The 16,084-nt window shown below is 37.0% G+C and overlaps 1 protein-coding gene across 1 annotated transcript in view; it reads left to right on the plus strand.

Moving 5' to 3' along the window:
* The window catches only part of CPPED1 (calcineurin like phosphoesterase domain containing 1), a 37,208-nt gene extending 23,896 nt beyond the window's left edge, over positions 1 to 13,312 (plus strand). Inside the window, exon 4 of the mRNA XM_065732966.1 lies at positions 12,690 to 13,312. Within this exon, the coding sequence (XP_065589038.1) occupies positions 12,690 to 12,922 (233 nt within the window). The 3' untranslated portion in view covers positions 12,923 to 13,312. The remainder of the gene's footprint in view (positions 1 to 12,689) is intronic.
* The last annotated feature ends 2,772 nt before the right edge of the window (positions 13,313 to 16,084 follow it).

Consider the following 16,084-nt stretch of genomic DNA (forward strand, 5'->3'; position numbering starts at 1 on the left):
ACAAGAACAGCGTGCAGCTACTTCTCCATGCTGTTCCCATTGTTTCCTGCTAATTGCTTTCACTCCAGTTTCTGGAGTGTGCTAGTTTCCTGCCAGCCAGCCATTACTGCATCAGTGTCATTTTCTCTGTATCTATAAAAGAACATGTTATTTGGATTACTGAACAATGGAAATTGCTTATGATATTGTTCCTGATTTAACATGTAATTGTTAACCCAGAACTCATCCAAAACCAGTCTAATTTCCAAGCTATGAATCTCCCTGTAGGGCCAAAATTCATAAATATCTGAGGGGTCTTCAGGGGACTGACATATTTTAAGATTCAAGATTTACAAGACTGCTTTTTTTCCCATAAGGAGATGTGCTGAGTGTACCTTATAATATCATAATACAAAATGTAAAGATATCATTTTTGGACATGAGTATTTTGGTTAAGGATTTTGGTTTTGCTTCAAAAAAGGGATGTATTGTTGTCTTTATTTCAGGAAAAGCAGCACAGTGTATGTTCATAAGCAGCATTTGTTATTTTCATCTTGAACTGTGACCCTGTACCTTTTACCAGTTTTTCCTGCTGCACTGTGCACCATTGGGTTTTTCTGTGGGGTTTAGTTGTGATGTAAGTGCTCAAGGCAGTGGCTCTCAAATCTTGCAGAATGACAAATAGAAGGATGTCATTCAGTAAGAAAATAATCACTCTATGATAGTTGTTCATTTAATTATTGTACTTTCATTAGAAGTTTAAGAAAGAAAAGGTAGAGATTTGTGTGTTTTTTTATCATTTTTGTTTAGGCAAGATTTGCTTGACAGGTATGGGCATAATATTTAACGTGAAATATTTTTGCTTTTTTCTGTCTTCAACTTTTCCAAGGATAAAGAAAAATGCACCTACCTGATTATGATCTGTTTGTTAAATTCTGTGCTAGTGTTAATATAGTGGGAAGTTGGACAGTTGATTCCTTACACACTTTTGGCTAAAAACACATCCTAATCCATTTGAGAGTTTGTTAGCAGAAGGACAGGGCCGTAGAGGTATATCCCAGTAAAGGAGCATTAATGTGGTTACTACAGCAGGCCTGTTAAAAGTTTTCTGTCAAAGTCTGCTGAAATTTGGCAGCTCAGCACTGTGAGTATAATTAATCAGGAGTGGGATAACACTGTGCAAAATGCTATCACTCTAACGTTTATCACTGTTACATCACTGTGACTCTTAGATGGCAATTTCAGACTCTTTCTCTTAAGGTGTGTACAGGGGCTTAATCAAAAGTCAGAACTTTATCAGACAACTCAAGCAGGCTTCAAGGAGTAGAGAATCATGAATAGGAAGCAAGAAATCCATGATAACTCTTTAAAAACAATTAAATAAATAAATCTGAACTCCTTGCATTAGCATCCCATGTGTACTTTCCCTACTCCATCATTTTCCTCTGTGCCCCTTGCTCCTACTCTGAAATCCTGACATGGTGTTCAGTTCCTTCAACAATATGTTAAAACATCTTTTACTTGCTGTTTTAGGCAGTGTTGACGCAATAACTAGCACTGGCAATCCAGTAGTCACATGTATTGTTAATTAAATGAACACAGAGAGCAAGCAGCTCAGTTTAACACAGTGCTGAGAAAAATCAGTTGCATCAAAAGTTGCCTTAGAGTTTCCTTAGTAACGAATGCATTTGGTTTCCATTTTATTACTTGTTTGAAGAATAGTCTGTATAAGACCACAGAATGTTATCAGCAGGTTGCAAGCAGTCAGTGAGCATGGGAAGGACAGATGCACAGATAGGCAGCTGACACCAGTTCTCTTCACATTTGTGTAGGATTAAAGCAGAATACGAGTAATGAAACCCCTGCCAGTTCGTTGGGGATTTTGTGTTTTTATTTGTTTCATCACTTGCCATTTAAAAAGTTTGTTTATAGAACATAATTCACAAATATGGTATAACTTTTTATTCTGCCAAAAGCAAGTAAGTCTGCCTTTCTAATGAGTCCCTCAGAGTTCTCCTTCCCCTGTCCCGTCACCCACCCTTTCTTCCTTCTGTTCTCACACTCTGCACCTCTCCCTGTGCTCTCATGATGCTGCCTTGCAGTGCTTCCAACCACTTTGGCATACCATTGTGTAGTTACGAAACATTTCAATATCCTCAATGTAATGTGCATATTTTACTGCTTGTTGGCTTTGGAAAAGCAGTCTTAGTAGGTGTGCATTGTATTTCCATTGTTAATAACTCAGTATTGGAGCTGGAGCTACCCCAGTTATCACATTTTCATGTTGACCCTTTTAAGTTTATGGTATCCAACATGGAGCCATTACACAGAGAGGGAGAGAGACAGACAGATGGGAAAGGAAGGACGATCTAAGGATTTTGGTCTGTCCATAAACAAACAAAGCCAAATGTTTGGGGTTTTTTTTAGGAAATAACAAATACTTAAAGTATGGTGGTGTTACACAGAAGCTTCGGAGGTATGCAACTTCAGAGAACAACTGTTTTAAATCCTGAGCACAAATCTGGTGTAGTTATTCTTTTCTATCCACTTACATATTACAGAATGTTTTTGGTTTAAGTATCCCCTCAGTGCAAGTAGAGATAAAAGACTCTCTGTAGAGGCTACATCTGGTACAGAGTACTGAATTACATTCTCACTTAGAAGTGTCCTTAACAGTTGAGCTAATTAAAGATAAATTAATGTCCTTATGATAAATATTTATAAATTGAAAATCTGGCACTTGTAAATATGTATTACTACGAGGTTCAACCATATTTGTAATCAGCACATCTAAGTAATTCTACAAATCTCAATTTTCTTTAAATGCATTATTACAAGTATTGTCCTCAAAATAGCAGTGTCAGCAGTAGTGAAAATCTACTCTGTTGAGAGCATAGTTTGTCATTTGAGAATACATCTATGAAAATGTATTTGTGTAACTACTAAATGTTTAGCCTCAGTTGTCAAAGGTTTGTCTCCTTTTTTCTGTACAGAAGTACAGGGAAAAAAGTGAACAATTTTTAGAGTGGCAGTGAGGTCTGCTCTGCCATGTGAAATTCATATTTAGTTATTAAGAATTTTAATAGTGATGTTACAAATAAGTGTGCTTATAGCTTTGTAGGGGAAAAAAGGCAATGCAGGTACTGGTCTAGCTGAAAATCTGATCTATGTGCCATGTTTCTTTGATGAATACAACACATTGGTGTTTAAATTTAAATTTTCTGCAGTAGAAGGCATACTCTTTCTAATATATCTCATCCAAGTATAGTTTCAAGTATAGTTTACTTAGCCTTTTACAGGCATTTTCTATGACCAGAAAGATAGGGGTGTTTTTGCTGACCTACAGACGATATTTTAAAGAGTTGTTGCCTCAGACTCATCACTGACACACTGAAAATCCTTAGGTTCATAGGTACATTAGGTTGGAAAGGACCTACAAGATCATCTAGTCCAACCATCCTCCTAACACCATCCCTACCCACTAAACCACTAAATCAAATCCCTCAGCACCTCATCTAAACACTTCTTGAACAGCGCTAGGGACGATGCCTACAGGAAAAAGTAACAAACCAACTTTATTGAGTCTTTTTTCATTATATTTGCTGCTGTAACTTCTAACACCTTTACTCATTAAGAGAGCATAATAGGTACGTGCTCCTTTTAGAAATTTTTTATAGAAGAGTGATATTATAGGGAGAAGCAGCTTTCTGAACATCCTCAGCTGAAATATATTTGAATACCAAATTAAAGCAAGGAGCATTGAAAGCTGTTTTTCTAAAACTTACCAGACAACACATGCTGAGTTTCATTATTTTCTTTGTTGTGTAATCAAAACTGACAAGGGGGTAATATTTTCTTCTTGCCACTGAGACCTTGATTTTGGTAAAGCTTATACAGCAAGTGAGTAATCTTAGTGCTTGTTTCTATGTCGCTTTGTCAGTATTTAAGATAATGTAGATTTAAGTATTCTCAATTTCAGTGTTTAGATCAAACTCTTTCAACCTTGAAATTATGTGTTCATGGAGCAGGTAAAGTGACCAAATTTGATGTCTTTTATTTATCTTCACAAGAATGTTGTTTTTTAAGACTGTGCCCTAGGTATGAGAATATAAAACACAGAAACAGACTTGTTTGGTTGTTGGCTTTTATTTTTTTGTTTGTTTGTTTTTTGTTTTTAATTCAGCAAGAAAATATTGCAGAAAATGCTTTATTTAGTATAATCCATAATGAGAATAAATAACATTTGTTCTTAGATAAATGAGCGTTTGAAGTTGTTTTTCTCCTGTTGGCTGTAGTTTTGGTTGATAAGAACTTTTATTCAGCCTTTAAGAGCACACAGCAGGCCAGGATAGTCTGGGCTTTGTATCGGATCTCTTAGAAAGCTCAACTTTCAAATTCAAAAAATAGCAAAAGCAGTAAATACATTCCTGGCTACTAGGGAAAAGCTTTTCACCAGAAGGTGATCAGGCATGGAACAGCCTCCCCCGGGCAATGCTCCTGGCTCCACATTGCTGGAGTTTGAGGAGCATTTGGACAACTAGATGGGTTTGCTTTTGGGTGGTTCTGTGTGGAGCCAGGGGCTGGATTTGATGACCCTGGTGGATTCCTTCCAGCCCAGGATATTCTGTGGTTGGTAAGTTTCTCTCCCACTTCCACCAGTTTATTGCTTGTTGATAAAGTAAATTTAAGGAAGTTTTCCTGCAATTTTCTAGGGACACAACTGCTAACAATGTGGTGTTTTCTGTTAAGGTTCTTATGGTGCTGTGAGCTGTTATTCTAGTAGAGTGCTTCCAAAAGGCTGCATAAAATAATTCCATAATGTTGCTGTTTAACGCTGCAGAGGTTACAAAACAAAGGCTGTTTATCCCCTGACACCTACCAGGTGGAATATTTCCTTCTCATAGAGTTCTGTTGGTGGGACTGAGGTATTTGTAGAGCGGTGTCTCAGAACTGCCCGAGCACCGAACAGTCCTCTTAACAGAGCTGTAACTGGTGCTTCACATCTTGCTTGCTGCTGTATTACCTGTGTGGCAGATGGGGTGACATGAGCACTTCTCACATGGCAATGAGATAAAAGTCAATTTAATTTCACAGGAGAGATTTTGCTTACAAAGACTACTAAACATTATCATTTGCTTTGTAGCATTGGAGGCTTGAAAAAAATTATATACACCACTTACCCCAGGGAGAGAAAAGAGGTACAGCAAAAAGTGCTTATGGTTAATATGTTCTCTTGTAGGGAAGCTGAAAGAACATCATTTGGGAGTGCAGAACTGTTCTGAGGACAGATATTACTGTTGAACCAACCACACTGTTCAGCAGTCTAAAGAGCTGCTATGTGCTACCAGGGAAAGGGATAAAGAAAAGTTCATTTGTGCCTGATGCTCCAGGGGAAGTGCTCAAGATCAATTTATTCTTGTGACTTAAATGGTTTATTTGCCAGAAACATTGCCTTTTAAAAAATATATATCTACACATAGAAGCATGTGGATATATGCACACACACTGAGTCTCTCACAGAAGCTTTGGATAGAGCAGCTCTTAGCTTGGATTTGTTCTCGTTTGTAAAAAAGAAACAATAAACACAACGAACAAAGAAGAATCTGGAAGGGTACCAAAGAGTGTTGATAACTGTCACGTTTTTCACTGAGTATGGTTTCATTTCCTTACAGAACTGCTTCTCCATCTTTTTGCTGTCATTTTGACTCTACTGCTCCTCTTATCTGGCTCCTGCAGTTTGAGGATAAATTCATATGGGTTCAGTTTCTCTTAATATATATTCTTTCTTCAACCCATGACTGGTTTGACCAGGGAGGCTAGTGATTTTTAAATAGGTATAATTCTGCTTTAAACTGATTTTGCTCTCATAACTCATTAAATAGCGAACATAAAAGCAGAGTAATTAGATGAGAATGATGGTCCCTGTCGCCCACTGCTGTGCTTCTCCTTCTCTGGTCCTTAGGCAGAGCACAGGACAGGGAAGTGCATAACGTTTCTTCTGTGTACTTATCCAATCTCCAATGATTTTACTTTCAGAGACTTATTAAACCATATTATCAATATAGTGCTATTTTGTGGGTTTTATTGTATTTGTTCAGTTTCTTTTTGACAACTCAGCTTTTACAGCAATCTGTGGGAAGAAGATTCCCTTTCACAGCTGGTGCTATGTGAAGAAATACCTCCTTTTGTTTGCTATGAACTTTACCTGCAGTCTGTACCGAAGCCATAAATCTGTAAGTGAAATGCAGTGAATGTTGGTTTGTGTCTGGAGCTATTTTTAAAAACTGTTCATTAGCCTGCACTTAAAGGGTAATAATCTGAGCCATCTGTCCAGTCAGAAATACTTTGTTTTCCCAAAATCTCTACAGAGTGCATTGCAGGAGAATGAAGGTCTGTACTGAACTCACTGTGTATTTATTATGTCATTCATATTCCACTAATTTAGCCTCCTCTTACAGTCTCATTTGCTTTTGCTGAGAAAAGCATTTATTTAATTGAAGGCTCAGTCTAAATAAAGTATGCTACTGATTGCCTATGCTGATTACTCAAGGCTTTCTCTTCCTAATTTGGAAAATGTGCTTTCTTTTCTTTGGTTTATTTTTATATTGGTAATTTTCTTCCTATATTTTCACGCTGTCCGAAGTGCTGGGTTGAGCAGTTCAGCTTCCAACTGAGACTGGGCCAGTTGCACTTTGATATAGAAACCTGCTTCAAAATAGCCTTTGTATGTTAGGAAAAAGAATTGGAAAACAACTTCTGAACTAGGGGGCTTTCTGGAAGCAAGCTGTAGGAATGTGTTACAGAAGTTAGGTTCAAATACCCCTGGGATTTTAACTATTTCAAGACGGAATTCTAGCCCAATATCCAGGTTTTGTAAGAAAAAAATGTTTTCTTGGTGCATATATCTTCATGAAATTGTTTTTATTATTTCAAGGTAAATATGAGCATTGTTTTCTATCTTGTTTTAGCCCATTTGGACCAATCAATGCATCTAGATTTCCTTTGAAACTGGGACTCAACCTGTATTTCTTGAATTAAGTTAAACTAACAACCATCCAGTTTTTCAGGAAAAGAGATGCACTTCTCAGAATCCTAATGGTATACTGGAGACTTTTTTTCCTCTTTGTTACCCAGACTTTCATATAGCAAGCACGTGCTGTCACCTCAGATCTCATTAATACTGCTATGGACGATGTTCTACTTTGTTTATTCCTTATAAGCTGTTGAACTCCGCCACTCTAAGAGCTCAGACTACCAGAAGCTGGAGACTTGAATTGGTACCTGAAATTTTGCCAGTAAAAAGCAAGTCATTGTTACTGAAATACCACTCTGTGGGAAGATGCTTGATGCTTGTGACAACACAGTGTAAGCTTTATGTGAGATCTTTCTAAGATGACACTAGATTTTATTCACTTATTTTTTTAAACTAGGACTTTTGAAAGCATGTGCATCCTGCACATACTGACTGCCACTTTGCTGGGCTGTAGTGCCCTGTTATCCCAAATTGTCCTGCAGAGAGGCCCACATGGCAGCTCCCTCACTTATGCACGAAGCCCCTGGGTCAGAACATGACTGTCCTGTACTCCAGTAGTGCTCTCCTCTCACTCCTGCTTTAACAGGGAAGGAGAGGGCCATCCAGCGTATGTCTGATAAAATGCAATAACTATTCCTTGAACTGAAAAGTTGGTCAAAGGAGCTACCACAAAAGACAAGGTTGTCTGTTGTGCTCTTAAAAGGATAGCCGTGGTCCTGATCCCTTCCAGCACAAAAATGGAGCTGGAATGATGCCCAGCCTTCCACCTCCTAGCGTTTGTCTACACCACAGAATACAGAAGCAGTTCAGTACCAAGGAAGGGAGGGAAGTCCGCAACTGTTGTGCTGCAGTTTGACAATAAACTGTAACCAGGACATGTTCACTCTCCTAGGAATTATATGACACACAGCTAATGCCTTTGTTCTTTTGGCAGTGCAGTTACGTCAAAATCATGCTGACCTCTTCTCCCTAGTGTTGCTGAGTTGTTTCTTGAGAGGATTTCTCAGAGTGATAATTTGTGGAAAGAAGATGCTGCACTTGCAAAATCCTTTAAATTAACCTGAGGTTCTCCTGCAAACAAACTGCCTTCTGCACAATGTCCAGCATGTAGTTTCCTTTCACATAATGAACTGTTTTCCCATCTGACTCTTGTTGGAAGTAAAATTGACAGCATGCTAACAGCACTGGCATAACTTGTTCTCCTTCAAAATTTATTGAATGTTTTAGTACCAGTAGGTGGAGAATATTTCAGGTAGGACTCTATTCCCTTCAGACTAATGTTTTGCTCTATGTTGCATGGGGACAGAGGTGCTGTACAATGGTCAGAATCAATTTCAGAATTTCAAATCTTTTTTTATTTTTTTTTTAACAGAGAAATTAATATCTTTGCAGATGAATGGTTCTGCTAACTCCTGTTTTGTGTGCAGACCTGAACCTCTTTATTTCTTTTTTTCTTTTGGTGTGTACATGATCCAGGTATGGTTTTGGAACAGATGAAGCGTGGCATAGTGAGCTGCACTGAGGTTTTCCATCCAGAGTATGACCTGGCTTTCAGTCCTGTTCTGATCAAAAATTACTTCTCAGACCTTTTTTGCCCTGGTAGTCTGTTCCCACCTGTAGTGCAGTCTAACATCAGGCTGTGATTATCACAGAGCTTATACAGACAGTTAGTATTAAAAAGAAAACAAAAAAAATCCCATCTGCACAGTTACTTACTTTATTCTTAGTATTTTCTTGTAATGAATCATCTATTAGGTGTGAATAGTGTCTTGCTACAGCAAGATGGATAGTACTCTTTTGACTAATGGATATTTTAAGACCTCCATTCATTTTTAATTCAAATCAACATGTATTTCCTAAAAATGAAATAATGAATGCTTGGGAAGCTTTTTGAACATTTATTTACATAGTACTGCATCTATATCAAAACTTTTCCCAACTAGTATTTCAGAAGTCAAGGATGAAAAGCAAATTACTGCTCTACCTACTTCTTGGTGTGTGTTTTGTTTGTATCTTGTCTGTTTATTGGGAAGGGAAGTGAAGCCTGCCAGGACAAACACTGTTCTGTTCTCACAGGGTTTGAAAAACAGGAGTTTTGTGTGTAATGTGTGATGGGGTGAAAGTAGATCGCTAGCAACTTGTCAGTAGTACTTCAGAAAAACATCTTAAAGGAATAAACTAAATTTGAGTGCAGAGATCTTATGATTCTTTTTAAGTTCAAGATCAAAACCAAGAACAAAGTAAGTCGCCTGCTTGTCATCTTAGTATTATTGCATTGATTCATTCAGATTTCCTTCGTGTGCTTACTAGCAAAAGTGAGGGGAATACAGTTGAGTGAACAAAGAAGTACTATTTAAGTTAAAAAAAAATGTATCAGTTAAGTCTTCTCTTAATACACAGCAGTGATGTGTTTGTTTCTTCATTCAAGATGTAACAGACTGTAGCACAACCATAACAAGAATAAATTCTAACACTGGAAGTAAAGAATACCTGATAACTGAGGTCTAGCCACTTTTCACTGGGAGATACCTAAGACAAATATTAATTCTATCAGAGGCTGCTCCAGAGCACCTCAGTCCACACGGGCATTTCAGCATTGAATACCCGTGCAGTGGAATAAGGATCTGAATGATAAATATCTGCTAAAATAGAGAATCTGAACACTGTCCATAAACACTAGCTTGCTTAGACAATGTGCCTCGCATAGCCAACAGGAGGTACGATTCTTAAATCATGTGCTCTGTTGGTGAGGTATCACATTTGCACTGTTTATCAATCGCTCTTATTTCAGTTCTTTACCAAAATACCTTCTGGGGTGCAGGCAGGTAGCAGATGCTAACCACAATTGGGGTGAAGTTGCAGAATCTGCCTGAGAAGAAGCAAGCTGTGTGATTCATGGGCCGAACTTTCTGCCTGGTGTTTGCCTGCTGGTTTTGGCTAGAAGGCTTAAGATAGGTGCCTCAGAAATCTTGTGAACCCTCAGACGATGGGAGATTTTGGTGGGTTTTTTTCTCCCCAAGTCTACTTGGGGAGACTACAGAGAACTGGCCAAGATCTGCAGGCAGAAAATTAGAAATGCTAAAGCCCAGCTTGAAATTAGGCTGGCTACTGCTGTAAAGGAGAACAGGAAGCCCTTTTACAAATATATTAACAGCAGGAGAAAACTAAGGAAAATTTCAGTCTAACAAAAGTTGTTTCATTGCCTTTTTATCCTTCATTCTTCTAATTACACTAAAACTGGGGTTTGGTTTACATACGTGATGACACAGGTCTTCTTTCAGTGCTAAAGGTTAAATTCTGTGGATGGTGGAAAGATGTTGCTTTAGGAACACTAATGCTTCCATTAAAATAAGAGTACTTATTTCCCTTACAAAGCACTTTTTTCTCTTACTAAAAGTGTCACATGCAATTTGCATCTTGCTATGATTTTGAATGTTTTTTTTTTTTCCTAACTTTTTTCACCAACTGAAGTAGAATTGCTTACCTGCAGGAAAAGTGGAAAATATTAAAATGAATTTGTGTTACCATAGTAGCACTGTCACTGAGTAGAAACTAGTAATGCTATTTTACAGGTCTAGCTGGTGTAGTAAGCAAGCAGGCCAAACCTTCAGGTCATAAATGTTCTCTTTGGAGGCTGTCACAGCTTAACTCTGCAGGTAAAGAGCAAGATCCTCTTGAGTCCATGATAGTTATGTGCCTGAGAGTGGAGTCTAGTGTTACTGAAGATACTGGTTATTTGTTGAGTGCTTGAAGAACAGGAACATGCTATATCCATAGATCCTTTACAGCTATCTCTACGCTGGCTCGCTCTTAAAAGTACTGCCACAAAGAAAGATAGATCACATTCTGACAAGACATCATAGATAGATAAAGTTCCCACAAAGTTCACTTCTGCTTTCTGTATTGGACAGGATGCCCAACCACACCACAACAGCTTTTGGTGTACCCATGCTGCCTGACACTTTGTTATGGTTTTATACAACAAAAATCATAAACCATAACACACTTGAGCAAAGAATGTAGGGGCCTGGAGGGGACACAAATGTGGCCCCAAGGCTTGGTTGCATGTACGAAATGAGAAGGAAACACGGTGCTCTGCCTGAATTGCTTAGGGATGTTATATTAAGACAGTCACTGCAATAAGCTGCAACATGGAGCAGTTCAGAAACAACTCCTTGCTCTCAAACTGACTATAGTGTCAGTTTTAAAACATCACTATATTGTAATTCTAAAGATGAAAACAATACAGAAAGCACACAATCTCTGCAAAGAACCCATTATGTCACACTGTCACTTTTCAAGGTATTCTTATTGAATTTCTCTCATGGGGAAGAAAAAGTTTTGCTAGTTCCTGCAGCCAGGAGCAAGCTCTCCACATAATTGTGCTGACGTACAAGTGTAACTGTCACACCAGCTAGGCGTGTGTTACAGAGAACAAAAAAGAATCAGTACCGACAGGTAGGACTGCAGACTAGTTCCACCTGGCAATGACCTTCATATACCACTGTTCAGTGTAAAGATTGTTTCATTCTCGCATTTCCATCTTGAGTCATTTGCTTTCTGAGTGAGGTTTGGATTTTGAAATATGAAAGCCTGTGTAGCTTTTACCAAGCACATAGCAGAATAATTTATATTTTGCTTTCTTAGCTGCTTAATTTTTAACTATAGATTGATCCTAGTTTATATATTTTACATCAGTCTTCAAATCACTGTCTATCTCCCCTGAAAGCAAAGGACAGGTGTAGCCAACTGTCTTAAGACAAGTTCACCTACTTTCCTATCATTTAACAATGGTGAACTGAGTCTAAACCTAATGCAGGAGAAAAAGAGGATATTCTGGCTGAGGAAATGAGGATTTCCTTGTGAAGTTATAATTCCGTTCCTAGTCACACTCTCTGCCTGTACATTGTCTCTTCCAGAATTTACTGTATCTGAAGGGAAAATGAGCTGTTCCTAGAATTTTTTATGTCATTTGCATTTAGAATAACTCAAATGATCCATTCTCTGGACTACCACTTGGCCAGGACTAAATGTGTGTTATCTTTTGTGTTACGCATGGAATGGCAAATGAGGTTTCTTTCATTACAAATCATCTACGTTTTTTATTATTCTTTTTTTTAAGATCACTAGCCTTGGATAAACAGCTTTAAGTTCTCCTTAGTGGATTTTTTGCATATTAATTGACAAATGCAGCCACAGTTCTTAGCCTTCAGCTTATGTTTCCATAGTGTAATTCTTTAGGCAGTTATTTATTGCCTGTTTTCTAATTTAAATCAGGTTCCTCTGGTGTGTTCCTTCTTTCTAGCCAAAACGAGTAGCAAGGTGAAAAACACCTTGCAGCAAGCATAAAGAGGCAGGAATTGAATATCTCTGAAAAAAGCTAGTGAAGCATTGCATCATTCTTTTTACTAATTGTTTATTATGGTTACAATTTATTGCTGTTAACTAATTAGTTGTTTAAAATGCAAGTTCAGGTAAATGGTTTCCTTTTTGTTTCATGCTTTATGAACCACTAAGAACTGAAGGCAACCATCACACCTATACTTACTACTGTCTATTTTCTCTGCAACCCCAGAAGTGGAGCAGTACAACTTCAGCAGTGCCTTTCAGTACAAACACATTTTAAATATGAACTGCAAATGTTAACTAAATATATGTGTTTGTTTTTTTTAAACAGGCATTAAAGCTGTGTTTTCAGGACATTACCACAGAAATGCTGGAGGCTACTACAGAGGACTGGAAATGGTGGTTTCATCAGCAATAGGATGTCAGCTGGGAGAAGATAAACATGGGCTTCGAGTGGTCCTTGTCACAGAAGAAAAGATTGTTCATAGATACTACAGTTTAGATGAGTTGAGCAGCCAAGGCTTGGCGAAGGAGATGGTGGATATGCTTGCTAAGCAAAATTAGCCTATGTCAAATCCCTTTTAACTCAAGTGATTTATGTGATTTTTGTACATATTTATTAGACAAACAGAAACAGTTTCAGAAAGTTTCCACAAGTTGAAGTCAAATTTCTGCTTGTGCACCATGTCCATGGACTGCTCTCTATTTGTTATCATCCTAAATAACAAAACAAAAAAAAAAGTTCTTGAATGAGACCTATGAAGAGTATAACACAATAATACATATCACTGGAAACACTTCTGTTTTCAAATTCTATACTTTCCTCATGGATGAGACACTTGAAATAAATAGGAAGTATATCCAAGAGTGCGAGCAGTAACACTAGGTAATGCTCCAACTGAAGACTGTTTTCATTTGATATGTGAGAAGGCATTTAAAATAAAAATATCAATAAATTTAGTCACTTTAGTTGTACTCTGGACAATACAAATGTGTCTATTTTTTAACCTTTGTAGAAACAAATCTCAGAAAGTCAGTGAAATCAATAGACTCCAGCTGACTTTTAGCAAACTTTGAATCAGATCTTGATACCGAAAGGTTATGTTTTCTCCCATTTCCTATCCTTTCATTTTCTTAGTTCTTGAGAGAAAGCAACAATAGGAGAGGAAGCTCATTCTAATATGCAGAATCACAGCTTAGGTTTCTGTTATATTCTAGTCTTACATAATGAGAAGTGTATAAATGAGGCTACAATAGGTGACACTAAGAGAAACTAAACATGGAAGAAATTGTTTACTTTTGAAATTCAACCACTATTAAATTAGCAAAGATTATTGCTGTATGTTGACAAGTTGAAATAACTGGATAGAGAGAAAATCTTGTGCATAGTAGTGTCACTTTTTTGATTCCCAGATAAGTGGAGAACTCTGATTTCTAAATGCAATTTAAAAGTGACTTGTTGAAAAATTATAGTCTTTGAATATTGAAAACCTTAAATATACTTTTTTACTGAAATGTCTTGAAAAAAAAGAAAGAAAAAATGTATTTTTGTGCTGTAATCTGCTTAATTTTTTTAGCAAGTTTGACTGATTTGTTTACTATTTAATAAGAGAAAAAAAAATCTTCATGTAATTAACTCATCTCTCTGTTTCTGGGTGTTTATTTGAACACATTACAACCCGAGCCCCAGGTCTTCTAGAAATACAGATAGCACAGATTTATCACCTGAAGATGAAAGGACAGAAATAATACTAGCTGAAAAAGCAATTCACTCATTTTTATGTATAATCACATGTATCATCATTCCTTTGAGCACAGAGCGATTTAAATACAGTTCAGGAGATGAAATACTGTGTTGAAGATTCAGTTTCACTACACTTTAGTCTCATTTTATTTGAGAGGCTTGTTCAAACTCTTATGTGGGGCTCATGAGATTTTAAAAATATCTGTCATATTTTGAACAGTTTTCTTTTACCATTAAAACAGCTGTACCTGCAGGTGGACAGTCCAAAACATGAGCTTCCATCTCATGATAACACAGGTAATGTCTGAATCAAAAAGAAAGAAAATGATTTTGCTTTTAATCTCCAGTTAAATGTTTTCACAGACTCATTTTCAAGGGAACATCTGTGAAATGGAAGTGAAAACTGAAGGCTTTCTAAGCGCCCAGAAGGAAGTTCCACTGAAAATTAAGCAGTTACTTTATTAGTTTAATAGTTTAAAATCATTTTCAAAGTCTGTGTACTTATATCTTTAAAACCACTGACTACTGTTAACATTTATTCTTATACAGCTTTTATTTAGTAGTCACAGGTTATTAAAGGTTTCAAGAACAAGACGATGTTAGATTATGTCTTGTATAGGGAAAAATAGTCTTGCTGAGTAAAATATTCCAGTACTTCAGTTTACATCTTAAAGCTGAAGAAGTTCAGCAGAGGGACCTGAGGCGATCCAAGTAAGGCGTACACTCTCTGCTCTGGCACAGTATTGTAAAGCTGAATGGAGGAAGTGCTTTTTTCATAAGCCTGTTTATCAAAGGATGTAATTTTAACTGAATACGTGAAGCTTGGGGATAGTTCTTAGAAGCATAACTTCAGGATAAAGTCTTTCCACAAATATAAAAATACTAATAGTAGTGGTATTATAGAACTCTGTAATTTCATTTTCATGGTTACAGTGTGCTAATATACAAAGGAAATGTTTGTATAAGCATCATTTTGATTCGTATTTGTGATGTTTTCCACTTCTTTTTAAGTGTCATTTCATTGCAAGAAATCCCATAGCATTCTGTCAAAATATTGCTCAAATGCAAATCTGAAGTTCAATTATAAAGATTATTTTATATCCCAAATACTTCTTTTATTCAGAATGTGCTTTTTTAAACCTATATAAATGAAAAATGTTGGATTAATTTTCTTAGTACAATAACTCATATTGTGTTAAATTATGAAACAGTCTACCCACGGAGACACTATTTATCACTTAAGAAAACATACTTTGATGCTGATGACATTATCTTTGTATCCGCAGTAGGGCTGATAGTGGTAACTGCCAGCAAATGACTGGCTCTAAAGCAAGGTGATCACTGAAGTACCTTATTAATTTATGTGGATGCAGAAGGTTAGGCAAAGAAAAAATAATCATCAGGTGACCACAATTCATTCCAGTTTCTTGAAGGCAGATAACAGGCTGAGATGACCTCTGATGACTCATTAAATGTGGAAAATTCATATCAGAACAGAGCTGTGAAAGTAATCAAATACTCCATAATGAAGTACAATCTGAGGTGGAGACCTGTGAACAGGACTGACCTTTGAGATCAGTCTTGGTTTGCCAGTTTGTATGCAACTGAAGAAAATGCTTCATCTGAATCTTTCAAGAAGTAAATGCTTGATGTCTCATAAAATAATAATGATACTTTATGTTATGTTAGGAATGGGCAGTGATAGAAGTTAAGCCTCCTCTACCATCTCAGTTTGCAGACTGAGTGCCCTATGCTCACTTTGCTTCAGTGACTGCTCTTACCTCCACACTGCCACTTCTTTTCTAGTGTCTGTTTTTTCAAATATTATCCCAAGTAGCTATTTTAATTCTGCTTTGAAGAAATAATTAGAGATGTGCTGTATATTTGCTTATGATAGATGCATTGAAAACTAAGCATTTCAGCATTTAAAAATGCACAGTTCCTCTGTGTATCTGCGTCATTGTACAAGCCTTTGAAGGCTA

This window comes from Cyrtonyx montezumae, unplaced genomic scaffold (genome assembly GCF_038088225.1).
Source record: "Cyrtonyx montezumae isolate F1298 unplaced genomic scaffold, pur_monq_1.0 scaffold_16, whole genome shotgun sequence".
In the NCBI taxonomy this organism is placed as follows: Eukaryota; Metazoa; Chordata; class Aves; order Galliformes; family Odontophoridae; genus Cyrtonyx; species Cyrtonyx montezumae.